The sequence below is a fragment of the Copidosoma floridanum genome, unplaced genomic scaffold (assembly GCF_036245765.1).
Source record: "Copidosoma floridanum isolate Cflo_tuat_1 unplaced genomic scaffold, Cflo_Japanese_pri ptg000001l, whole genome shotgun sequence".
NCBI classification, from domain to species: domain Eukaryota; kingdom Metazoa; phylum Arthropoda; class Insecta; order Hymenoptera; family Encyrtidae; genus Copidosoma; species Copidosoma floridanum.
Genome location: NW_028321878.1, coordinates 14,843,836 through 14,870,263, shown reverse-complemented (window position 1 = coordinate 14,870,263; position 26,428 = coordinate 14,843,836). Strand labels below are relative to the sequence as shown.

The 26,428-nt window shown below is 35.9% G+C and overlaps 4 protein-coding genes across 5 annotated transcripts in view; 2 read left to right on the top strand and 2 right to left on the bottom strand.

Annotated features, from left to right (window-relative positions):
- Positions 1-1,587, top strand: part of LOC106642883 (ATP-binding cassette sub-family G member 1) — a 43,982-nt gene extending 42,395 nt beyond the window's left edge. The window contains exons 11-12 of the mRNA XM_089598576.1: positions 751-997; positions 1,066-1,587. Of these exons, the coding sequence (XP_089454702.1) occupies positions 751-997; positions 1,066-1,229 (411 nt within the window). The 3' untranslated portion in view covers positions 1,230-1,587. The remainder of the gene's footprint in view (positions 1-750; positions 998-1,065) is intronic.
- Positions 1,588-4,228: 2,641 nt separating this feature from the next.
- LOC106642867 (uncharacterized) lies at positions 4,229-6,162 on the bottom strand. Its single transcript, XM_014357770.2, has 5 exons — positions 5,655-6,162; positions 5,135-5,558; positions 4,880-5,050; positions 4,618-4,811; positions 4,229-4,555 (listed from the first exon to the last, which is right to left on the bottom strand). The coding sequence occupies exons 1-5, from the start codon at positions 5,728-5,730 to the stop codon at positions 4,230-4,232; spliced, it is 1,191 nt and encodes a 396-aa protein (XP_014213256.2). The 5' UTR covers positions 5,731-6,162; the 3' UTR covers position 4,229.
- A 1,040-nt stretch (positions 6,163-7,202) lies between these two features.
- LOC106642872 (ATPase family gene 2 protein homolog A) lies at positions 7,203-10,647 on the bottom strand. Of its 2 annotated transcripts, none has more exons than XM_014357780.2 (6): positions 10,545-10,647; positions 9,922-10,109; positions 9,671-9,856; positions 8,202-9,583; positions 7,860-8,126; positions 7,203-7,781 (listed from the first exon to the last, which is right to left on the bottom strand). In XM_014357780.2, exons 2-6 carry the CDS (start codon positions 10,106-10,108, stop codon positions 7,449-7,451), a joined length of 2,355 nt encoding a protein of 784 aa, XP_014213266.2. In that variant the 5' UTR covers position 10,109; positions 10,545-10,647; the 3' UTR covers positions 7,203-7,448. The 2 variants fall into 2 exon arrangements, with proteins under 2 accessions (XP_014213266.2, XP_089454484.1); XM_089598358.1 differs by having other exon boundaries at positions 9,961-10,109.
- A 3,465-nt stretch (positions 10,648-14,112) lies between these two features.
- Positions 14,113-21,562, top strand: LOC106642873 (uncharacterized). The gene is made up of 8 exons (XM_089591662.1): positions 14,113-14,227; positions 14,303-14,531; positions 14,790-14,903; positions 17,953-18,056; positions 19,783-19,993; positions 20,089-20,142; positions 20,303-20,445; positions 21,294-21,562. The coding sequence occupies exons 2-8, from the start codon at positions 14,378-14,380 to the stop codon at positions 21,495-21,497; spliced, it is 984 nt and encodes a 327-aa protein (XP_089447788.1). The 5' UTR covers positions 14,113-14,227; positions 14,303-14,377; the 3' UTR covers positions 21,498-21,562.
- The last annotated feature ends 4,866 nt before the right edge of the window (positions 21,563-26,428 follow it).

Here is a 26,428-nt window from a genome sequence, read left to right as displayed (position 1 = left end):
TTTAAAACGTTTATTCCAAACTTCTTTTATTTAGAAACGAAAAACTTTTTGAGCTTTGTTCTCAACGTTTTTTTAAAGGTCACGTAACACTGGAAATTTTTCCTAATTAACGCCTATAAAACACATTTTAAATTTGATGTTTTTTTTTGTCAAACTAGAATTAAACGTTTAATCCATTGACGTTATCTTCAAACACATCATCGTAAACAATTTTTTTTTTTTTTGAAACAACACCTTTACTAAACAACAATGACCACACTAAAAGAAAAAAATAATGAATATTATAGAGAAATGCCAGCAAAAATTACCATTCTGCATAGTAAATCCGATGAGAAATAAATTTTTTATTTTTAATAGTAAAGGTTATTGTTTTATCAGTAAAAGTTATGGCTTAAATAGTAAAAATTATGGTTAAAACAGTAAAAATTTCTATGCAAGAAAGTACAATTAATTTACCGATACTTTTAAGGTTTACTTTTCAAACCATAATTTTCATTGTTAAGCAATAATATTCACTATTAAAAATAAAAATTTATTTTTCATCGGATTTACTATGCAGAATGGTAATTTTTGCTGGAATTTTCCTACAATTTTCATTATTTTTTTCTCTCTCTGCGCAACGTAGGTATATGTACCCATAACTTAATTTACAAAATCGCCGCGCCACAAACAGCACGACTACAGCTAATGGTATAATTTCCGTTTCGCAAAAAAAAAAAAAAAAAAAAAAAAAAATCCTTTTGATTCCAGAACGGCATGTTCGTGGGGCCGGCGATGACGGTGCCGCTGATGCTGTTCGCGGTGCAGGGAATTGGCGACGAGACGCCGTTACCGATCTACCGTCAAATAATCATGTACGCGAGCTACATCCGCTACGGGCTCGAGGGCCTGATAGTCTCGACCTACGGCTACAACCGCAACAAGCTACCCTGTCCTGAAGGAGAGGACTTGTTCTATTGCCACTACAGCGTGCCGCGCCAGCTGCTCAGAGCTATGGGTAGGACCACGTCCGCGGGACTTTTTACCCTTTCACCAAAAAAAAAAATGAACAATTTTCCTCCTCAGGTATGACTCACGCCGTCTTTTGGGTCGATTTCCTGGCGCTGCTCGCGATCCTGCTGCTGCTCCGGGCCCTGACCTACTACCTGCTGCGCCAACGCCTCAGGCCGAACAAGACCTTCCGGGCGCTACACCTGATCGGCCGGCTCGTCAAGAGCCACTTTGTTTAGGATTTTAGGCAATTATATTTGCAGGCCGATTTTCCACCGTCACTATACTATTACTACATCGATGTGTATTATTATTATTATTATTATTATTATTATTATTAATATTGTTACTACTACTGATTTTCATATCTGACAAGGCGATAATGCGCGATTGTCTCTCGAAAAGTGATATCGAGTAGGATAATCATACAGTATGTACATATAAGAAAAACGTGTATTATATATTATTTAATTATAGGTGTATGAATATCCTTTACGCGTAACATATACATATAGGGAGGTGACGAGTAGCTTGTAATTAATTATATACATTATGTCGTTGAGAAAGAGAAAAAAAGATGAATTATATATATATATATATATATATTTATATATATATACACGTGTGTCTATACTGTTGTTGTTGTTAATGTTGTTATAGTTGTTCTTGTTAACTTTTCTACGAATTTCACAGCATTTGGATTGTGACGGACGAGTGTCGCGCGAAATATACCAAAAAAAAATAAAATAAGGAAAAAAAAAAAAAAACACGATGCTGAGAGAAGAAAAAAAAAAAAACTAGTCTTTCTTGTAACATGTTCCCGTTGAAAAACGAAAAGTCCTTTTTTCCCCGTCCTCGTAAAAATCGGCATTCCGCGAGTGAGAGTGCAGATATGAATCGCTCGATTTTTTTTTTTTTTTTTTTTTTCTTTCGGACTCGCGCATCCCTGGTATATAATGTGCCCGGGATGCGTCTCTCTCTCCTCACACCTCTTGGTTGCAGGAAGATAGAGAAACCGGTCCTGCGTCCTAGCAAACGCTGCGGTCTATGATTAAGGGAAAAAAACTAGTAGGACTGTACACAGCTCGAGAGACTAGTACTGCGGGTGTATAGGTATACAATATATACCTGCATTTTTTGTTTTTCCCTATACACAGAGAAACGAGTTTCTCGAAATAGCTTTTGAGCCACTCGAGAGGGAAAAAGGGGATGAACTGGCGTATATAAACTGGCTGGCGTTCGTTTCTGTCTTTGGGGATTATTCATACTCGCTCGTTATGATTATTAGTACTTGTTGGTGTGTGTCTGGAAGGGACATTAATTTTTGGTCGAATTCAAGAGGTATTGTTTCAAGTGCATTGCGAAGAGCTATGAAATAATTTTTTGGTTTATTTCAAACGCGATGTGCCAAATGAAATTGTTTTATTTGGTCTAGAATCAAGTAATCTAACCGAGTTTGATTAACTTTCTCTAGAATTATAGATAAAGTTGTATTTGAATTATTTCGAATGAACCATCAAATAAATTTTTTATTGGATGAAAGTAAATGAAACATACACTTAATCAATGTTTTTTATTGACGACAGTAATTGAAGTAAATTATCAAGCACAGCTGAGTTTGATAAACTATTTCAATGAATAATAGAGACTGTAATTTTAAATTGGTTTTCACTACTTGAATCAATTATTAAAGAATTTGATGATTTGTTTCAAAAAAGTTCGATAAAATACAATTTAATTACAGCCTTATAGCAACTAAATTTTTTTATTTTAAAGTATTGCTTTCGACTAAGTACAATCAAAACATATTGTATGTAAAACGGAACATTTCAAGTACAAAACTCCAAATGTTTACAAAAATTTATTAAATTGTTTCGTATGAATTTCACTTCAAACGCAATAATAATACTTCATTTAATCATCGTATTTGAATTAAATAATCAAATTAATCCATGAGCTGAATAAAAATGTAATATAATTATAAAAACTATTGGAGATTTCATAAATACTGCTATTTCTATGTTTTTATACTCGTGTAGTAATCATTTTTCAGGATTTTTTAAATAAATAATGAAATCGATATCGTTACATCATACATCTGTGCTGTGCTTGGTAATTTATGTAATGATAGTAGTGGTAAAAACTTATACCAAGTAATTATTTTCAAAACATTTTTCTGAAAATCGCATAAAAACAAAAATTTTGTTTTTACGAAATACTTCCATAACTATTTTTAGTACGCGACATTTTAAGAGTTTTTTTTTTTAATCATCAATAATTATTATTTTCTTGACGTTATAAAAAAAATTATCTAATGTTGAAGTACTACAATTTTGAAGGCATACAAAATAAATACCACTCGAATTAAAAAAAAAAATTTCTGTGCACATAATTTCAAAAGGAATAATGGGTTGTTTAATAAATAATGGAGGAAGCTAATTTTTTCTAATGAGTTAAATGTTATGAAAATCCACGGTTAAGTCGCCTTGAGAAAAGAAAAAGAAAAATTTTGTTGCAAATTATTTTCAACGCTGAGTCGTAATGTCTCAAATTTAGTAGATGCATTCGCTGTTAAATTATACAAACTTAATGATACATACGTATTCGTTTATTAAAACACATGCGTTGTCGTGGTAAATTTAAATCCTCGTGGTGCGTAAAATTATTCTCGACGTGTATTAATTACGCCTCTTTCGTTAATTAACCAAAAAATTATGAAAGCACAACAATTTTTTACAAAAAGCTGAGACGAGTGGATCTAGAAATACGAATAATTCACCGTGAGATCTAAATTACAATCGCGTGATTTTACATTGACGCTTATTAAAAAACTTGCGAGTCTTAGTAGCAATAATTTCATCTGCAAATTGGCCAATTATTTTTTATTGTCTCTCTTATCTTTACTTTTCACATACTTATTAAGTTTCTTTATTTATTTACCTTAATTATAAAAAAAAAAACAAAGAGAAAATATATATTAGCGTACTAATGAAATTTTTAACACGTAGAGTCTAATTTTTAAAAAATTTCTAAATATCTCATTTTTATTCAAGTCTTGCGGTCCAGTCTCGTGATGAAAGTAGATGAAGAGGGCAGCACACGCTTGGAAGTGATTGAGATTTTGAGATGTGGTGTGAATTTCAAATCACTGAGTTATTTTTAATCACTGCCACATAATGAAAAACATCAATAATTTACGATCAAACAATTTTTTTTTTATTTACAGTATATGTACAGTGTCAGTGAGAACTTATCCAGTTTTCAATGCGTCTTGCTACTTTTTTACATAATTTTTTATCCACCTCTTGGGTATTGTTGTTTGTCAACTTGAGAAGCAGCTTTTTTATTTGCTTCTTCAATATATTCCATTTTAATTTATCTAGCCCAGGAAAACTGTCGGCTGTCAGTAAACTAACTAAATCTTTTTCAGATTTCAAGTCAAGAAGGGCTGGCTTTTTTTCATTTTTAGTATTGTTGTCAGTTTTGGTTTTCTTTTTCTCTCCTCGCCTCCCGTTGACAGTGGATTTTTGCTGAATTTCCTCAAAGCTTTTGCGAGATATCGACTCTGAAAAGCAGTTGATACATTTAAAAAATGAATAAGGCCTTAATGATAATGAGTCGACTTACGTCCTAAATCTTTTATTTTAGTTTTTTCTGCAGAAGTCAAACTGCTTTTTAGTATCACAGATTCTTTCAATTCGTCCTTCATAGCTTTGTCAATTGCACCATCGATGGAATTCACCTCAGTGGGTTCAGTCTCAGTATTTACTTGGATTAAATTGAAAATTGAGTCACTCCAGTTTTCTTCGTGTAAAGGCATGCTAAAACGAAAGTAAATTTTTTATACGTAACGATACAAATAAAGATTGAAATAAAACAAGCGACCTACGTGTCAAAGTTTTCACTCAACCAGGGTATATTCAACCATTTTGAGAGCTTTTTTGGTAGTACATGTTTATCTGGTAGCCATGATATTCCAACAATTTTGAAACTTTTGGCAAACTTGTAAATGCCGTCGTACCAGGTACATGACTTTCTTACCATGTGTCTTGATAAAATCCTTTAATCATAAAACAGTAATATTTTGATCATGGACAATTGCTTAAAATTATTATTTTGCAAGAAATGAAGGATGGTAAAATACCATATCCTGCTAATAACTGCAAAAGCAATCATAGCAACGGTCCAAGACTGGCCGATGTACAGCCTAGACTGAAGGATACTTGCTGCAGTCACTGCCATTGATTCCACGCGACACATGAGCTTGGCAAAACCTTGCGTCCTAACTAACACATACTCCAGAGTCTGTCTCGATGGCAAACTGACGATCCCATTGTTGATTTCTGTGTATTTTTGCAATATCTCGTAATCCTTGTGCAGCGACATGTTCAAGTAATTCAACAGAGCTCTGTTGACCTTTTCCATGTGCTTCAGTCCCTTGTCGCTTCTGAATTTACTTTTCATGCGATAAATCAATCTGCCGAGGAGTGCAGCTTCCGCATGGAGTGCACTGAACGTCTTGAAGTCGCACAAAACACGGTTTATCGTGTCAAGGAAACCCTTTGGATCTAAACAACGAAAAGTTGTAAATCAAATTGCTTGAACAAACTACCAAATACCCTGTGATTTGAAAGTAGGTTATGAGCACACGATAAAACACTGACCAAACTCGGTGATCGAAACGTCCCAGGGCCTGTAGGGCGGCGCTTGCAAGTTGACTTGATTCCACAAGGCTTCCATTTTTTACGCTTTTCTCTCTTTTTATACCGCAACCACGAGACATATCAAAAACAAACCACCACAGAACCGAATGTAAACAAACGTGCTGCACAGCACACGACAGACGCGAACACGTGGGCTGATCTCCCCCTCCTGCCCTCTTGTGAAAGCTGATTGGTCCAGTTACCGAGGCGCGCGAAAATTTTTCAAAATACAAATTTGTGGAAAAATAAAACGACGCTTATCTCTCTCTAGTGAAAAAGTCGAAAGTTTATTGAAGTGACATCGTGTTTGGGGAAGTGATTGGCTCTAAATTAATCCGGACAATAGTAGCAGCAGGCGGGAGGGGGACAGCAGGGGCTGCAGGGCACGCTGGCGGTCCCCTGCCAGATGACACCACCCTGGACCACGGCGCAGCGCACCAGAGCCGTCGTCGGACACGGCGGGCAGCAAGGCGTGCAACTCCTGCGGGTGATACACGCGTACATCGTCAATTCGTCTTGAAATGTACGTGGGGAGAAAAAAATGAATCCATTACTCACGCTTGGGGGCACGGAGAGCACAGGGCTGCGGGGGATGGACACGGGGGCCAGCAGTTGGATCTGCACCAAAAGGAGAGCGATTGTCTTGGACGCTTTGATTGTTTAGATATATGGTAGTTCAAGGCTTTTTGGTTACCTGTTGATCACGACCTTGCACTCGGGATTGGGTTTTTTCACGCACTTCACCGTCACCGACATGGTTTTTACTATTTTTCTCTCCAACTGTTAATTGGGGTCGATTTTCTTGCTTCTTTTCTTACTTCTGATGAGTATGGGCACTGAAAATTTGGAAGCTCAAAGAGGTTCGGGTCAAACTGTGGACGAATCTTTCTCGGTCGGTCTATTTATATGCATTGGAGGAAAAAACAATCGAGCATCGGCTCGAGGACAATTTGTTTCAGCATGATTCTTTTCTGGTGCCGTTCCCGCAGCGATTGGAGTGGACGAAGCAGATCCTCGTATTCGTGGGGGTGTTGGAGAATTCGTCTCTCGGTCTCGATGGCAGTCTGAATGGTGTGATGCTTCGGCAACAGCTGGGGCAGGAAAAATACACCGTGGGACAATGATTCGTCACCGTCTCGCAACTGCGGAAGACGAATATGCGATTGAGATTTCGAGAATTTGGTTTGATGGTTGGCAAATCGGGAGGGAGGACGCTTCGTACTTGTAGTTTTTTTGTTGCAGGCAGCAAGTTCTTTCCACGCGGGCGGGGTCTTTCACCAACGCGGACATTTTTTTAGGGACAACTCTGAAATTTACTTGTGTAAGACGAGAAAACGCAATGAATACCGCGTTTAGGATGTATGTACAGAAATTTTATTGACTTTTGTTTCATAAGGCACGTCTGCAACAAACTTCAGGGAAAATGTACACATTCACCGAGCCTTAAACAATTGAAGTAGCACTCTTATGTTTATATCACTTACTGTAAATTATAACAAGCCCTGCGTGTGAATAGCACCTAATTTTTATTAATAGTATTTTGCACAAAAGTAAAAATCGCATTAAACCTATTTGAATGAAAATCTCAGTTTGGACCCTTTATCCTAGCCTACATCAAAGTTTCCTCTGTAAATACTACAGGGTATTTGTGGCGTCTCTGTCAATGATGTATTACCATGTTTTGATAAAGCCCTTCAGTTTCACCATGCAGGACGTTCCACGAAATTCCTGCTGGATTTACTGCAGAATTGCTAGCTAAGAATTTTTATTTCTCTCAAAGCACTCGTAAATCCTGAGTAAATCTGGGTGTGTTCTAGGGTTCACCAGAGTCAGAGCTGCGGCAAAGTGCTCTTTGGTGATTTCCTTGGCGTTGACATTATCCTCGAGAGCCTTCATGCCGGCCTCGTTGCAAATCGCTTGTATTTCTGCGCCAGAGTAACCATCCGTCAGATAGACCAAATCGTTAACGTCCACCTCTTTGCTAACAGCCATTTTTCGGAAGTACACCTCGAATATTTTCTGGCGCGTGAACGAGTCCGGCAGAGGAACGTAAATCAGCCTGTCGAAACGCCCGGGTCGAAGCAGAGCCTATTCATAACGATCAAGTTAACATCACTACCTTTACGAGTATATTCCATTTTTACTATGAAAAAAAAAAAAAAATACCTTGTCTATTCTGTCCGGTCGATTTGTAGCGGCCACCAAGGTGACGTTTCCTCGGGACGTCACGCCATCGAGTTCCGTCAGCAGTTGCGTCAAAACTCTCTCCTGCACGCTGTTACCTCCACTTTTGGAGGAGGTACTTCTTTCCCCGCCCAAGGCGTCGATCTCGTCGATGAATATAATCGACGGAGCCACTTGCCGCGCCTTTTTGAAAAGGTCCCTCACAGCCTTCTCCGAGTCGCCCACCCACTTGGAAAACAGCTCTGGTCCCTGAAAAGTAACAAAAAAATTCATGAACAAACGCTCATCTCCATCGGTAACTTGGTTCCATGAAACGACACTTACCTTGATGTTCAAAAAGTTTAATTTGCTCTCTGTAGCCAGGGCCTTGGCGATCATCGTCTTGGAGCATCCGGGAGGCCCGTACAGCAAAACGCCCCTTGGTGGCGCGATGCCGATGGTCTTGAAGCTATCGGCGTGTTTTAAGGGCCACTCGACCGACTGCTTGAGTTTAAGCTTGAGGTTTTCCATGCCTCCGATGTCGGACCACTTGACGTTGGGGACGTCGATCAGGACCTCCTTGATCGCTGACGGACCGACGACGGTGAGCGCGTAGTCAAAGTCGTCCCTGCTGACCATTACCTCGGCGTCAGTCTCCGGCGAGTGGATTTTCCTTTTGATGGCCTTCATCGCTGCCTGGGAAGCCAGCCCGTGCAAGTCTGCCCCCACGAAACCGTGGGTGTCGTAGGCGATGTCGTCCACGTCGCCTGGGCTGAGGCTGTGGGGCATTTTCTCGATAATCTTCAGAATGATCTCCCTGCGTATTTGGCTCGTGGGTACCGGCATCTCGAACTCCTTGTCTATGCGACCGGGTCGCCTCAGAGATGCGTCAAGCAAGTCCGGTTTCGAGGTCACCGCCAGAACCACGACGTTCTCGTGATTTTGCAGGCTATCGAAGAGCCATGACAGAGCTACCAGCACTCGTCTCTCGCTGTCAGTCGCTGAGGTGTTTTTCTTGGGGCACAAGTTGTCAATGTCTTCAATAAAGATGATGGACGGCTCGTTTTCAAAGGCTTCGTTGAACTTTGAGGTAAGCACGGCTTCCGCGTCTTTGGAGCTTTTGCTGTGAACGTCGGAAGAGCTGAGGCTGACGACAAAGGCTCCGAGCTCTGCCAAGAGAGCCTCGGAGAGCATAGATTTGCCCACACCTGGGGGACCGCACAGCAGAACGCCCCGGCTTATGTGGAAATCCTGCAGGTTGCCGTGTTTGCCGAGTCCGATGCTGAGAACGTCGATCAAGTCTTTTATCAGGCTCTTGTAGCCACCAACGCACTCCAGCCTGTGTTTGTTTTGCTTTAGTGTCTTCCTTTCCTTCTCACTTGTGTCAATGGTCCACCTGGTTGAGTATCGAGCGATGAACACATTCTTGTGTGGACTGTGGCCTTGGGTGATATTCATCCTCGAAAGCTGATCCGACAATCCTTCGTCGGTCTTGACGTTTGTTATTTTGTAAATCAACTTCTTCCCGTAGTATGGAATGCTTATTCTGTTACCAATGGCCAGTATTTTGTCGTGGTTGTAATTTTTTATCATTACATTAAGTTCCGTCGTCATGCTTTCTATACAGTTCTTTCCAATGGGTTCGATGAATATTTCGTTGGCCACAAAGGGACTTGATTTGAGCCTTTCCAGTTTTGCTGGTCCTTCAATTTTGTCGAGCTCCATGGCTGAAACATTGATTTAATCATAAAATCTATATAAAATTTATGTATTTTTTAGCTAAAGAGCTTTGGAGTGGTAAAAAAAAAGGTCACCATTTTTCGTCAAACAGACTGTGGTCAAGGTTTTGTCATTCAAAGGCCACGCTGCTTTGACAACTACGTTATCTTTATTGGTAACGAGCACTGGATTGCCAATGGGAATTTCACACAATTGCATTGCAGACTCGGACAAGAACACCATGTAGTTCGTATCCCTTTGGCTGACGTGTTTTGGAAATTCTGAAAATTCACAGTTCAAATATTTTTGACAAAGACTAGAGAAAAAAAAATTTTACCACTTCAACCTGTGGATTTATATGCTTCTATATTGCTGTGCAAGACACCATTTTTGATGAATTCATGGTCAAATGGCTCCGTGGGTGGACAATTTTTTTCGTGGACTGCAGTGTCCCTTTGTGATAAAATAGCTTGGCATCTGTCACACGTCATCCAAAGACTTGTTATACTTTTTCTTGCTTTTGGGGGTGACATTCTGAAAATAAAAATTTTATCATTATGTCATTGTTTAACTAAGACATCCTTTAAACTGTTATTTATATTTACTCCACAGGAATATTATCAAAAAACATTTTTGTTCTGCACTGTAGCGTTGATCACTGTATTATCCAAATTATTAACTGTTCATGTTGCAAGTGAAATTCGAGGCAATAATTACGATTAGATAGCAGATAATACTATCACTAGATACACCAGCAAATCATTAATCGCTTTCGATTGTGTAAATAGTTAAGTAGTTCATTTATGTAAAAATTTTCAAAAAATGATAAAAAGCATGTTTAAATTGTTGAAAAAAATTTTTGATATTTAAATTTTTTATAATTAATTTTTAAATTTATTGAATAGTTTTTATCGGTAAAATCCAATTATTTACATGAAATTTAGAAAAACAGTGGGTTATTATACTTACGTTGCATTTAAAAACCATAAGATAAACTGCCTGTCGATGGTTTTTTAATTACGCTGCAGAAAAGATAAAAAAACACACAAGACGCTGAACAAATACCTTGTTGACAAACTTTCGAACGCACGTGTGTGACACCACGCGTAGGAGGAGCAGAACGTCATCGCTATTTTTGGAAATCTAGAGCTCGGGCGATGAGAGCTTGGGGCCATATTGTATTGTGGTCCATGACGTCGATTGGCGCGCAATTTTTGGTTTTTAATTTTTTTTTGGCACGTTGTCTGTTTCGATGAAGACTGTTTTTACAGTTTTTTACAAAGTGTAAGTTGGATAAAATTGGATCTTAAAACTGGAGGGACTTATTTGAAGTAATAATGATTATTTGGTTCCATTTTTTTAATTACATCATGACATTGGCAATCATATAATTTCATAGGCAGTACTTTTTCACTTTGCGATTTTCATTCCATACTTCTTTAATAAGTGTGAGAATTTCTTTTTTTTTTTTTTTTTTCAAGAATTTAACACTAAAACTTGGGTCAGGTTGATATTTGATCTTTGAAATATACAAATAATTGGTGTGCTTTGCAATCAGATCTTTTAATTTAAGATTTATTTGAAAAGCACGCCTCTTTACACGTTATATTAGATTTGAAATCTAAAAAAAAAAAAATCTCTGCCCACAAGTATATAATATACTTATTTATGTAGAGATCAAGAAAAAAAAATTATACCTCATCTTATAGATGAAATCAGTAATTAATTCATTTTAAGACTATATACGTATAAATAAATGCATTTATGTATATTAAAAGTTATTGCTAATTTGTGTATCGTGCTCTCGATATTTATTATTTCTTGGATTATCTCAACAACAAAAAATAATCTTAATTCAAGAAACACGAGAAAGCAATGCTGTTTTTACAAATTTTTGATATTAGGTATCGAACAAAACGAGTATTGAGGGAACTAAATTGGCGAAAAAATTACTTATTTCACGATAAATGCAATGAACATTGTCCCAAGTAAAAAAATTCCAACAAAAATTTGTCTTTTCTCAGAAAAAAATAGAAAAAATTTAATGATATTATGACTTTTATTTTTCAAGAAAATCTGAAAATCTTATTATTGAAATTTGATGATGTAAAAGAAACAAAATAATGTAACAGGATGAAAAAAAAACTTTATTAATTTATTATACGATAAACCGGTGTATTAAATCGGATTGAAACTTTTTTACCTATAAAAGCAAAAAAAAAAATTTTTTTAATCGTAATAGTAAATTTTTAATAAGTTATAAAACTTACATTTTTCATCCAAGCCACTACACAGTAAAGAAAACAAAATGTTTAGGTCCCGCATAATTAAGATTGGTCGACGAGTTTCCAAGGCGTTACTGACTACACGCAAATAGGTAAGCATACGAAATTAATTCAAAGATTATGTACACGTTTCGAAAAAAACGACTGCTCAAATTTCAGTAACACTAATGAATCGATTTGTTTTTTTTGTTACTTATTTTCAAGCTGCTTTAATAATAATTAACTATGTAGCTCACTTCTACCAATCTTCGTTGCTCAAACGTGTTAGAAACACATTAGGGTAATAACAGAAACAAAATTGCAGTTGTAATTAAATTCCTTCAAAAAATAGACAGAAAAAGAAACCTAAATTCTATTTTTACAGACTTTTAAGGATTTTTCTGGGAACATTTATATAAATTAAAAATATGTAAATTTTTCAGAGAAATGAGACTTAATACATACTGTATCACCAACTGGACTTTTCAGCATGTCGGGTTGGAGAACTTTGTATGGACATAATTGATACGTTTAGGAAAATAGTAACGTGTATAATAAAATGGAAAATAATAAATTAAAAAAGTATGTCACGTACGGTATCAATGTGCGTAATACTTTTATGAAATAATTTTTTTTACGTAAAAATGTTTTTAGATTATATCGATTGTGCTGGGCTACTGATCTTTTGTGACTTCAATTTTGGATCGCGCACCACAAAATACTTCGAACGAAGCAAAACAGTATTTAAACTTGTGCAAAAAAGTTTTTGTTATCTCAGCAAATATTAATGGAACAAATTGTTTGTTTTTTTTTTGGTTAATTTAGGTACATTTTTTATACTCTTACCTACGATAAACAAGATTACAATATAGAATTTTTTTAGAAGCTGTGATAAAATCATTCGCGTGAACTTGAAAAGTCAAAACTTATTTTAATTTGAATAAATCAATATTTTTTGGTCTTTTTTTATACATATTTACAAATATCAAACATTAATTTTGGTAAAAATATACTATATCATAAACAATAAATATTGAACTAAAAATAGTTACTTTTCGTTTATAAATATCCGTAGTAATAAATTACATGCTAACAATATTTGAAACTCAATTCAATCGTAACATCTATTATTTATTAAAACTTAAAGTTTTGTAGCACTAGAAACCTTGTGTGTTTAAATTAAATAAGTAAGCACGTAATTACTCACCACCTTGTATAATGTGTAAAAATTTTCATTAGTAGTGAGTTCTTACATTTTTTATCTGCCTATCAAATTTTCTATGTAAATAAGTTTTTTTTTTTTTTTTTTTTAATGAATATAAGCATTAAAAGTTTTTATTAATTTTTCTTTACGTGTATAAATATATTAAGTAATGATTAATTGTATGCCATAACATATAAGCCACATAACTATAGTTTTTGATTAAGTGAAAAATATTCAAATGAAAAAACATATAAAAACATTCATATTTAATTTTAGATACATGATGAGTACTTCAACCTTATAAATAGGCCTTAGTTTTCTTCCTCATACTTTTAAATAATAGGCAAATATTCATGACGTATTTAAATATATTAAATTTAAATATACATTTTCTATATTTGTAAAAGATAATCTAGCAAATTAAATGATTTTTAGAAAAAACTTTTTATTCGCTAGCTAGCTATATAGCTTTTTTTATAATACTAAAATTGTTTGAAAAATCCAGGCAATGGATTGTTTGGTTCAAGAAACAGGACCAATATTTTTTTTCTTTCAGCCAAGATGTTTAATTATTTTAAAATTTCATGTAAAAGTACGTATGCTATTACTTCGAAAGAGCATAATTTTTTCATTCAAATGGATAATTTGATCAGTCAAAGCGCAATGCTTTAGAAACCACGTTTATTGACCACGACAGCCTGTGGACGCAGTGCTCCCTTTTCGTATAGATTTGCCCGTACATACAAGAGAGTAGGGCAGTTTGTCACGTGTACATGCCTCACCGCGAGCGGCAAGTGAAAAAGCAACGATTAATCGTTGTTACACATATGTAGGGTATGAAAAGAGAGTGATGTGCATATTATATGCTTGTAAACGGGGAACGAGCGCTGCCGAGGGACAGAGAAAGATAGACTATACGCCTGATGTCTGTCAATGAAAGCCGCTCCGAATCGTCCCCCAAATGAGATCGAAGCTCGACGTCCCCCCAGTGTCTTTTTGCGTTGGGCTCCAGGCCGTACTTGCACCGATTTTCACCGCGCCGATTCGTTCGCATAGTTGGCCCTTTATTTATTTTTTCTTTTTTTTTTTCACCCTTTATCACTGCAGCTCGCTTTTTTTATACAATCATCTCATTAAAAGCTCGGAGGCTTAACGGCACGTCGGTGAAATTTCACCGGCAAAAAGTATGTTCGCCGCATGAACCGCCACTACCGATATGTCGATGATGTCCGTGTCCAAGAGTGTCTTTGATTTTTAAGGATTTTAATCGCGAAAATAAAATATGCGCCAAGACGTTGATTTCGACAGCAAAGTAATGAGAGTCAGAGGAGCGGATGAGCGCGACCCGAAGCTGCCTCATTGACTGGGTACCTTTGCGTTGCTTGGAAAATTGTGTCAGTGTTCATATCATTGTAATGGCGCGATTTGCCTCGCTCGACTGCTGGATCGGTTTCATCGGTCTTGTGATGGTCATACTCGGCATTTCAGGTAACTCCTTAATTTACATTATCTACAACTGACGCGAATCTAGTTTTCCGGTTAATCGTAGTTAACAGATTTTTTGTCGATCATTTGGTACGATGAGAAAAAAAAAAGATTATTAGTTTTATCGGGTGCAATGCATGGAAAAAAATAAAAAAACGCGATAAAATAAATAATCGTTGGAGCGAAAAAAGTGGGAAAACGATTATAAAATGCACGCGACCTCTAGCATGTTAACGTATATACATATGTGTATGTACACAGTTAGCGTTGGTGATAAGAGCGCGGCAAAACAAGAGACAGCATCAGCATCAGCGCCAGACGTCAGGAGGCATATCTGCTGCGCCAGACACCAAAAAATCGTCGACGTGGGTCATGGTGAGCTGAGAAATTCTTCTTTTTTTTTTTTTTTTTTTTTTTTGTTGCTGCTGTACTTTGACGGATGTATTTATTTATTTATTTGTTTTTTTCTTTGCACTATCTGTCATCAAAGTTCGAAAATATGCAAAAAAAAAAAAAAAAAATATTTGCATGAAAGTTTGCATACATAAAGCGTGTATGCGACAACCTTGGGATGACTTATGCTATTACGATCTTTCCTGATGGGATTTCAGGAGTCAGTCAATCGACAATGTCAACCTGTCGATATTATACGTGCAATGTTCACATTATAAGCATAATATGTATGGGGGTAGGGAGGGTTGTTGCTACATATACACTGTTGCGTACTTGTGCCTTATGATGAGCGCAAAACTGCCGTGACCCTAAAATATGTGTTGTACAATATCACATGTATATCCAGCGCGCGTATCGTTTCAATGAGATGATTGATGTATACTATATTGCAGGCGCGTATCGTAAATGTATATATATGTAACGAGAGAGTTTGCAAAGTTTTTTTTTTTGTATAATCATTCCCAGAATCAAGTGTCAAGAAGTTGAAGGTTCTTTCAAGTCTAGCCTGATTTACAAAAATACCCGATTTATATTAAAAAGATATGTCCACGATTGACTGAAAAATGGTTAAAATTGGTACGGTATTGCATAAATACTCCTATTAATATAGGTTGTTAAGTAGTTAAAAACTACATTTTTGCGTGTACGTACACAAGACTCGACTGCTGCATTAATTGCCAAAATAACAAGTTTTTACAATAACTTTTATAATATCTCATAAAAAGTATACGTAATGTTAAATAATTTTTACACATTTTACATTATTTCATTGATTCATGTAAAATTTAATATAATCTACTGAAAAATCATAGCTTTGATTTAATTTTTCTACAGAAAATTTTCATTTTTACTACGATAAGATGAATAACATAAATTTTTTTTTTTCATTTGAACTTTAGGTATAGGTAAACACCAATAAATCCGTGATTGAGGCCTGGTAACAAATTTCTACGACAATTACATTTTTTAAAAGTAAATTTTAAAAAATTATCAATCTTCATGGTGTTGTCTTATTGTTTTTTAAAATTGTTGACTAGTCTATTTTTCGTCTGATAATTTACATTTTTGTCTTATTAAGTGCTATCACATTCACTGAAAAAAATTTTTATCAATTTAAACAAACGTTTATTTAAGTCCAAAAAAAATTATCATAATAGAATAAAAACTTAGATAAATTTATTAAATTTAACGTTATCAATAAATTATTTATTTAATTCGAATAAATATTATTTGCTTCCAATAAATACTTTTTATTTGTGTTTAAATAATAATTTATTTGGATTCACGAATATTTTTTTTGAGTGTAGTTTTTTTTTCATTTGACGTGAAATACCCGATTTCGGTATTTCTATTAAAATTCTTTTCTCAAATACCTAGACTAATTTCATTCAGAACAGCAATATACAGCTTCTATAACTTTTTTCTAAAGTATCACTTGCTAAAAAAAAAAATTATCTGATTTCACACCGATACGGATTATTACTGCTTTGCTCATGCATATACTATTAATCTATATTTTAATAAACTATGTTTAAAATTAGATTTTGTCATCGATGAAGGGTGTTTACATAATTACAAGTACATCATAAACTATAGTTAATAATTAATTTAAAGTAAAAAATTAAAAAATCTAATGTTAGTTGCAGCTGGTATAACTAATTCAAACTGTAGATTCTTTTTTAATTTGAAACGAAAAATAATGAGTCAAATTAAAAACGCTTAAGCCAATTTTTAAAAGAATTTATTGCACAGAAAACTTAATTTTACGTTATCTGAATAAAAATTGACGGTGTGTTACTAAAAAATCATCCATCATTAATTACTTAAAACCCTCTTCACCGTACACTTACGTGAAGTAACATAAAGTAAGTACAATAATAAAATACAATAGCTTAATAACAGGTTCATCGCATAATATACCTATTTACCCTTTCTAGGTCAAATGAAATTAAATCAAATGATGGCGATTTATTAATAGTGTAGTTGAACGCGTTATAATATGCTTACGTGTGATTGGAAAATTTTAAATGTCACAAGATAATTTCTTTGTGAAAGTGGTTGGGTGGAAAAATGAAAATTCCCTCTTATACATGCGTAATGAAAACTGTATAGTTTCTAAAAATCCAACATCATCATCTATAAAATTTCTGAACAATAATGGGGGGGGGGTAAGGTAGCATTGTACACAAATTATCTAATATTCTTCCCCCATTAAATGTAAAAACATACAGTGAAAAACCAATCATTTCATTGTACCTAAACATGAAAGACAAACGACTGGTGTTAAAATTTTATTTGCCCATCACCACATCCACGCTGACAGTTTAATAGGATCATTTGAGTATGTTTCTCTTTTCCCCCTTAGCTCGAACAAATCGAGTTCACATATCCATGACCACGCGCGTCTCCAAATATATACGTAAACATGTGTCGTGATTTTCTTTTCTGTCGGAAATACTTGTATCTATAGGACATTATTGTCGCCTGGACGAGGGCGCATTCCTTTTCGCACACCCACGATTGGCGCCTCCCAAGATAGATGACTAAAAATACTGTACGAGCGCCGGCGCGCTGTATCACGGTTCTTTATTTATTTATTTTCTTTTATTGTTACGACTTTTTTTTTTTTTAATCTTTATCCCGCCTGATTCATCGGGCCAACTTTCACTGCGAATATACACGTGTATGCATAAAAGCTGATTAAGGAGGCTTATTGCACTGGACATAGCTTGGTGGATTGATTAATGGATTTTTCTTTTGTGCTAAAAAAAAAAAACACATAGATCGATTAGCTTTATATTTACTCGTGTGCTCCTGTACACGTGACAAATAATTAGTAGGTACGTCACAGAAAATGTCAAATACTTGGGTACATAATAGTTAGTTGTACAAGTTTTGAAGTTAGTAGTACAAAAAAGTAAGTGTATTCGATACGCGAAAAATTACTTTAATGATTGATTATTGGTTTAAGGGATATCCGGGGAGGTGATACAAGTCGACGCGGGATACTGCAAGAGCTTCTGTCCGCGGCACTTTGTCGACGATCCTGGCGATCCAAGTCGACCTGCTGTACAGGTAAACGACGATTCAATGTGTAAGTAATCTATTACATTAACTCAAATGTGGCAAAAGGTGTCGATGGGATTATCGAAAACCACAAAATCCTTACCGATCGCGTTTAACAATTTTTATGCGCAAGCAACGCACTCGTTTTCAGCATCATTAAGTTTTTCTTACACGTGACCAGACGAAACTATCTATAGACACGATTGGAATCGCGTGGGTGAAGTCATGTGTTTATTATTGAAATTCTTCGACTCTTGGGTATCGTCGTGCTTTTTTTACATACGTGTGTCTCAACACTGATATCAGATATTTCCAGGAAGTGTGGAATTCAGTATTTTTTTTTTTTTTTTTTTTTTTTGCATTTAATATATTAGAATACCCTATTTATAATTAGGTGTATAAAAAAAAAAAAAAAAAAAAAAAAATACCTTTGATTCCTCGACATTCGTGTCTTCATTTTGAATCTAAATTTTTTAAGAAAATTATAAGATAATCCGTCGTTTAATAAAATCTTTAATACCAGTTTTGGAATACTAAGCACAACTTTCCATTTGTGTATACTTATTTATATTGTTATTTAAATTCCTAGATTCCTCATAAAATATTATACCTATGGGTGTTTCATAATTTATAGATTTGAATCGATAGCACTATTTTTTTTTTTTTTATAAATCATTTTTTACCATCTGTCTATGCACTATTTGATAGTTTACAGTATTGTTTCTGTTGTGTGAAGCGATTCTCCCACCTAAGACACTAAATTTTTCAAAGTAAGTAAATTTCCGGATACTACCGAAGCTAAGATGGCCAACCTCACACTATGGGAAAGTATCCACTTGCATCGTCTTAATAACATTGAACATGTTGGCTGCTTTTTATGGATAATTGTTAGCAACAATATTTTATTTTATTTCAATCGTGTAAGCGATAGTGCGACTATTATAAAATAGTTTTCCCTGTAAGGTTTAATGGAATATTTTTTAATAATATTCAAAGCTTTGAAATTTTAGTGAACTTTTTTACATGAGCTCGGTGTACTTATTCATATATACGCTTTTTATACACAAAAATATATGATGCTAGTCAGGTTGTTTAATTACAAGATAAGGAAATCATACTTATTAATTTCCGATCCCTTGCATATTTTTTTTACCAAGAAGCAAAACATTTGACATTGCCGCAATATCAACCTAAACATGTATTTTTTCGGGTAGTAAGTTATATCCCTTCCAATTATTTGGATCCTTCAAACGCATATTTTCACGTATGAATAATTTTTTATCATCGTCATTTTTATTTTTAGGCGCCTCTCGATTTAAATCTTAGGTACGCGCGAATGTGTTAGCGACACTTATTTTTAACCCTCTGGTAGATTTATTCACCCACGCGTCTTTTTTGCGGTTATTTATACCCCGCAATTCGGTGGTTTATAAGGTAAAAGCTCAGACGCATGCCTATACACCCACTCAAGAGAGAGAGAGAGAAAAATCGCGCTCGAGGTGACAAAAGCATATTTTTACGCTGCCATCCAACCAACGGCTTAAACGATCCCCGTATCTCTACAGCGTACGAATAAAACGAAATTTTTGATTAATCGCCATCCCGTTACACATCAGCTGGAGAACGTGTTTGTATTTTTAGAACCAAAAGAGAAAAAAAAAAAAAAAAAAGAAAATGCACGAGCGTATAAAGAGGAAAGGAAAAAAAAACAATACATCTCCCATTTCGTCCGTAGAAGTGCATGCCAAACATGCACTGCAGACCGAGAACTGCGCGACTGGAGCGAATATCGACGATCGAGGGGGTGCGGGGTATCGAGGTCGTGGACACGTGCGACTGCTCGACCGGGCATCCCTGCAAGCGCGACGCCTACCTGCAGACCCTCCACGTTGGCACGCCCTATCAGTTCGAGCTCGATGTGGGCGCCTGCGTTGGTTTTTGCAAAAGTGAGATCCTTTGTTTTTTTTTTTTTTTTTTTTTTTTTTTTTTTTCTACTGTGAAAGTACTTTGAGCTTGAGATTTTTTTTTTTTTTTCTTTCAGAGTACAGCTGCAGGCCATCGAGAAACTCAACTGTCAGCGTACGCGGACCGAATGGTACTTCAGTTGTTTTATTTTGTTTATGTCTTTTGCAGATATTTATTCCGTTGTACTTCTCTCTCCCCTCAATCTGTATCTGTACACAAGTTGACATTTTTTTTTTTTTTTTTTACATTTTTGTTACTTTCAGTAATCTCTGTTTGTGCTTGTGTTTGAGGTGACGAGGTTTATCAAGTGATAAATAAGTGCAGCTGCGCCGGTAGCTGCCACAGGATGGATCACTACGAGACTATACTGGACTTTAGCGGCGTGGAAATAAAGGGGAGCACCAACATCGCCGACGCCGTACCAAATGTTAGGGTAAGCATTTATACCTTTATTTATTTATTTATTTTTTTTTTTTAAGGGAATTCGGATGGTAATTAACAAGAATCATTCTTTTTCACCAAATGTTTGAAGTTCATTTTCTGATGTTCGTACAGAGTGTGTGTGGTTCGCAATTTTGGCACTGGTGTGAAGTAGTATTGTTTTATCTATTGCTCGTGTTAAAATATCAATGCTGTGTTTGCAATGTTTGTTTTTTTGTTACTTAATTATGATAAAAATGATATATTCAAACTGACACGTGATAAGTACGGAAAAGCTGATAGCATGCACATTGTATGTAATCTTTACGTTTTGGTAATATTATATACATTGTGATAACACATTTCAATCACCTCGTTTTTGTCGTAAATTTTCTTTTCATCTAATTTACTTTACTTTTGATGATTAATCGAGAAATACGTACATCATATGAGAATTGGATAACTGAAGAATCTCGGGTATTCTCAAGAAATAAAAATTCTTAAAATAGCTTTGCTTTAAAATTAACTAAAAAATAATATACTTAAAAAATCATCAATCACAGAGTCAAATCTTACTTGGTTGTTTAACCACTTTGAACAAAAATCCATTTCATTAAATTTCAATTGAAAATTTTTTAACTTAAAAAATAAATTATTGTTTGAAATAGTTTACAAGTTAAATCGAAAACTTAAAAAAAGTACAACAGTACAACCAATCATTTCGAATATTAATATAGATCACAATGCATTGTTTAAATTTCTACTCTATGCAAGAAAATTGAAGTCATAATTATTTAAAAAAGTAATGATTTATTGCAAAATACAAAGCGTACATTTACGCATATTTTTTTCGTTTTAAAGAACATAAACGTCGGCAAATGCGTCGGGAGCTGTTCCAGTAACTCCACGGAAACGTGCCTTCTCCGAGACAAAACGAACCCCATTAAATGTTTGGCCGGCTTGTACACGGGCGAGCAAAGCTGTACCTCGGCAAAGTTCAAGGTTCAAGAGTACAGGCAAGTCAATACTACGATAAAAGCATCGAAAAATACACTGTTGTGGTGACAACTTTATTTTCCAGGACACGACGAGGACAGAAACGAGAGATCATCCAGATTACCCAGTGCGCGTGTGTTTAAGCGAGTTATTTTTAGTTATTTTTTTCATGTATAAAGTATATCGACAGTATAGTGTTAGGATTTAGTTACCTTTGGATCGGTGCGTGAATTGTATATGCAGACATTGTAAAACAATCTAAGTAGAAAATTCAATGAAGCGGGCGATCACGATGATGTACATTTTACTCGTACATGTTTATAAAAAAAAAAAAAAAAAAAAACAGTGTGAAGTATAGATGTAACGAAATGTGTAAAAATAAATGTTATTTGAAAAAAAAAAAAAAAAACTAATGTTAATAAATTTTTTTTTAAATTCCCGTTTATTAGTTGATGTGTACGCAGGTATAGCTTTGCGGCTTGGAAGGCTAATGTTAAAGTTAATTGGCGATTCGTTGCTTGGGAGAAAAAAAGTTCCGATTCGTTGGAGCGTTACTAAAGATGACGACAAAAAGGACAGTTTTAGTTTGAACAGGCCAATGGAATTGTAATTATTTCCAGAGTTACGATAAACATTTTATTGGCTGGTAGTCAATGAGTAATATCGCAAGGGTCGGTTCCACGTGTTTACTTACATGTACCTTTCATAGATCCTCACATTGTTTCACTGTCTCTTGCGGCATTGGTGCGAATCTTTTTGCACTCGTGCTACTTACTACATGTATATTTGTGTGTTGGCTGCGGATATGCCACTACGTCCGTCGTGTCCCTTCCTGTTCCACAGGTATTGGTGACATTTTAAGAAGATCCAAATCATCTCTCGTAACTAGCGATATTTCGATGTGATATTGCACTGACAATTCCCTTATTATAGCCGATTTTCCGTCGCATTCGTTTGTGACTTACGCAAATATCTTTAATCCTTCCTCCCGGTCGTTTGAGCCCAATCCTCGTACCATATCTATATTGATGCGATCAGTTGGACTGGACCCAGACTTTCCACTAGTATTCCAGGGTTTTTTTTTTTTAATTTTAGTTCCCCATACCTGCTTTTTATTTTATGTACACTTTTAATGGAATTTTTTTATATACGCATTAGAGTATCAAACTTTTTTTGTTCCTAACACCAGAAATGTCTGCCTTTTGTGGTCCATCAAACATCAATTCGATATTGTATAGGAAACGAACGAGAACGAATAACCTAATTGTTGTCTCACAATGTATCAACCCTCCAGAAACTCATTAAAAAGAAAAATGTGTTTTGGTTATTGCTTTTCACGTTTTCGAAATCATTATAAACCGTTTGTCTCAAGTCTCTTTCTCGCGTGAAAAAACGTTACAGAGTAACCTATGGATCCGGCAGCGAGCTTTGTAAGAAAATTTTACTCTTTTCCCGCACGGAATCCCAAAATTTTTCCTAGGAAAAAATAACTACATACATTAAAGATGTCTGATTTCCTAATAAGAAAGTTTTCGTACAATTTTACTTCAAAGTATCTTGCAAGATCTTCATCTTCATTGATTTTTTGCAAGTAGTTTTTGTACAATGCCTCGTAACCTTTGATACAAAATAACAACTTAAAATTTAAACTGTGGTTGAAAAAAGAAAAAAAAATTGAAATGCTATGAAAAATAGGTATGCCGAAATAGAATGTACAAATTGACCAGGACTTAAATTCCACGATTCTACGACCAAACTACAGTGTCTAAGAATACCAGAGAATCCTATAATTTTTTTACGTTTACAGGAAACATCGCTGAACGGCTGTGTATAGTGAATCATTTTAAATTCAGATTTAGAACCAAGTTTTGTACCAAGTCTTAGAGACCATAAATTTTAGGAATGGACTTACTGTTGTATAACTTACCAGCGATCGCAGCAATACCCCCTCACCACTCAGCAACTCACGTAACCCAATAACTCGATACTACGTGCATGGTGTTAATTTAAACAAGGCAGTATAAAAAACCGATTTCGAAAGTCTTACAGTGATCTCTGCATTTTTATCTGACCTCCCTCTCCTTGACATGAAAAATTCCATCTTATTCTTCAAGTAGATTATACAAAAATAATTAATGTACGTATATTTTTTCTTTATTTCCTTATAAACAAAGTTTATGGATGTTAAGTGTGTCGAAGTACAGGAGGCAAAGGTGTATTACCAATTACACGTCACAAAGGTTGTAGCTCTCCAGATATAATATATTTTTACTACTTGGTTAGATTACGAGAAATTTTAAAACGCTTTTTTTATTTACAATACATTTCTATTTACAATATAATATTGCGAAACAATTTTTCCTACCAAGTAAGTGCAATATGTCGTGTACATTGAAGTTTCTTGTAAAGTACTTATCTAAAATTAAATATACAAGCAGTTTTTAAGACACTTGGACATTTTTTCTAAATTGTTTCTTCTTTTACATTGTAATACACTTTTCGCTGGAAAAAGCACTAAAGCACCGCGTCCTAAAAGTAGCAATTAGAAAAAAATTTGTTTGCTAAATAAGATAAAAAATTATACTTCAACAAAATGGAAAAAGTATCCTTGTCCAAGTTAGCACATAAATGACTAGATGTAATAAAAAATCTAATTTTTGTGAAAAAAAAAAAAAAAAAAAAAAAAAAAAAATGGTTCCCTTGAACATGAAAAAAAATGATGAGGCATAGTTAACCAATCAAGCCTTGGGCGAAACATCCGAGAGAGTTCGTGAGGGAGTCAATTTACAAAACGAAGCGTATCAAACGTGCACTAATGCCAAGCGCACTCCATACACGCATACGCATCGCATCTGAAAATACACACTTAAATCAACTCGTGACCTTCGCCCGAGTTTTGTTCAAATCACGTATATATTAATATATGCACATGTATCGGTATGTATGTATACAACCTCCGCCCACACATCAAAACGCCCATGGTAATGCAGTAAATCCGCTGTCAAGGAGATGAACCTCCAGAAACATCATCGCGTTTAGGTCCAATTGCACGACCGGCAGCAATTGCTCGATTTCACTTGCGCTCGCTCGCTCGCGATGCACGTATTTTTTTCTATTATTATTTTTTTTTTTCAGCGTTTCGCTCTCGGGAGGTACTTATTTATCGAGATATTTTCAAAGGATTCGTAATACACCCGAGCGATTTTTTATTACTATACTTTCGGGCCAAAGTAAAAAATATGTTTACCCTGGACTGCAACCGATTTTAAACCGCGGATTTAGAAGTTCACGCAAATTGTGCATGTAGACCTGGCCGATCAATTTGATCCACCAGAAATAGTATGGCAAAATAACTCGAAAGAGCAAAAAAAAGAAAAATATCACCGGTATGGGCGTGTAAAGTAAACAGATACGGTAAAGTCACATACGATCGCGAAATTTCTAATATTAAAGAATGGGAAGGAGCGTCACATAATAAGGCGTCCCGCGGGAAATGAATCAAAGGCTAAATTTAACGAGCCCGGAATTCGCTGTACTCCCTGGTTCGTCGACCGAACACGCGCGCCTCACGTACATTATACATATATTTTATACACTAGCAGATCACCGTTTCGTAGACGACCTCCGAAAATATGCGAAAAAGAAAAGAAGTGTGCCGAGAATGCACGTATACACGGTGTTGTTGTAGGAAGCGCGAGAGATGAGTTTGGGTTGGGGGAAGAAGGAAAAAAAAAAAAAAAAATTTTTGGGAATCACGGAGAAAAAAAAGGCACTTGGCGCCGGCACGCGCACTGGCGCCTCTTATACGGATCGGTATTTTGCGACGTATGTACCACGTCAGATTCTTTTTTTTTTTTCCTTATTCCTTTGCCTGGCGACGAATTTTAACGCAGGGAAAATCCAAAATCCTTTTTTTCCCCCGAGGCTCGTGTCACGCGTTGATTTATGCATTGTAATTGGGATTCCGAATTTTTGCCGATTAATAACGTTCGGGATGCCTCGGATGCTTGGCATTGCCGATTTTTTTTTTTTCCACCACCGCGCCAATTAACCTTCCGAAAATGTTTAGTTATGAAAATCCGGAATTCGAACTCGGAGGATCGCAATTGGCGGCGACCATAAGAGATTATCGTGTACAACATACCCAAAAAATATGTTGCATAACGATTATTGTCTAGTACTCGATGGAGCAAAACGAATCCTTAATAACACCGATGTAACATTTGTATATACTCTTGGCGCGCAACATGTGCCGTGAAGCCTACATTCCTCCGTGGCGAGAACCAAATTTCCGATCGATTATACCAACCCACCACCTTTTACGTTATAAATATAGAGCTCCTCTCTTCCCAAGTTTTCTCCGACACCCCGTCAGGGAGACCCATGGTGGTAATTGTTAATAATCTGTCGAGTCCCAAGATAATTATATTCAACTGTACGACCGATTTTTACCCCAACCTCGTGACATCCTCTTTTTTCCCATTCGTGTGTTTCCTATTTTTCCGAAAAACAGCCAATGATCCACCCTCACTGAAAAAAAGGACCCCATATCCCGTGGTAGCCATGACCACGTATACCTCAAAGCTAGGGCTCAAAACAACGGTAAACAACACCCAATCCTTATTACACATAAATCGCGGCAAAAAGGAACTGAGATGATGTATATATATATATATATAAACACACACACTCCCACAAACGTACACAGGCACGCGTGCGCGCACGCACCTACGATACATCAGCCCCTTCACGCGCGCGAGTTCCCGCGAAGCGGGGGAGCTCTCGAGCCTTATAACCGGCGCTCGGGAGCCGCGGCAATAAAGGTGCCTCGGACCGGCGTAGACGCACCACATGCCGGCGCGATACCCACCCATATACGCCTAGATGCGAAAGCTCCTCCATCCGCGGCTTCTCTCCTCACCCGTATATATATATATTACACGTTGTTGCGCCGCTCCGAAGAGCCGAGCTTTTTATCGCTCCGGCCCACGCTCGGTTTA

What these genes read in the sequence shown, in the direction of transcription:
- LOC106642867 (XM_014357770.2), bottom strand. Translation starts at nt 5,730, where the DNA reads ATGGAAGCCTTGTGGAATCAAGTCAACTTGCAAGCGCCGCCCTACAGG. An exon ending in GCAGTTATTAGCAGGATATG is followed by an intron (nt 5,051 to 5,134) that starts GTATTTTACCAT and finishes TTATGATTAAAG; the next exon opens with GATTTTATCAAGACACATGG. An exon ending in TAAAATAAAAGATTTAGGAC is followed by an intron (nt 4,556 to 4,617) that starts GTAAGTCGACTC and finishes ACTGCTTTTCAG; the next exon opens with AGTCGATATCTCGCAAAAGC.
- LOC106642872 (XM_014357780.2), bottom strand. Translation starts at nt 10,108, where the DNA reads ATGTCACCCCCAAAAGCAAGAAAAAGTATAACAAGTCTTTGGATGACG. An exon ending in TAAACTTTTTGAACATCAAG is followed by an intron (nt 8,127 to 8,201) that starts GTAAGTGTCGTT and finishes GTTACTTTTCAG; the next exon opens with GGACCAGAGCTGTTTTCCAA. An exon ending in GACCGGACAGAATAGACAAG is followed by an intron (nt 7,782 to 7,859) that starts GTATTTTTTTTT and finishes CGTTATGAATAG; the next exon opens with GCTCTGCTTCGACCCGGGCG.
- LOC106642873 (XM_089591662.1), top strand. Translation starts at nt 14,378, where the DNA reads ATGAGCGCGACCCGAAGCTGCCTCATTGACTGGGTACCTTTGCGTTGC. An exon ending in CAAGTCGACCTGCTGTACAG is followed by an intron (nt 18,057 to 19,782) that starts GTAAACGACGAT and finishes TTTCGTCCGTAG; the next exon opens with AAGTGCATGCCAAACATGCA. An exon ending in CAGCGTACGCGGACCGAATG is followed by an intron (nt 20,143 to 20,302) that starts GTACTTCAGTTG and finishes CTTGTGTTTGAG; the next exon opens with GTGACGAGGTTTATCAAGTG.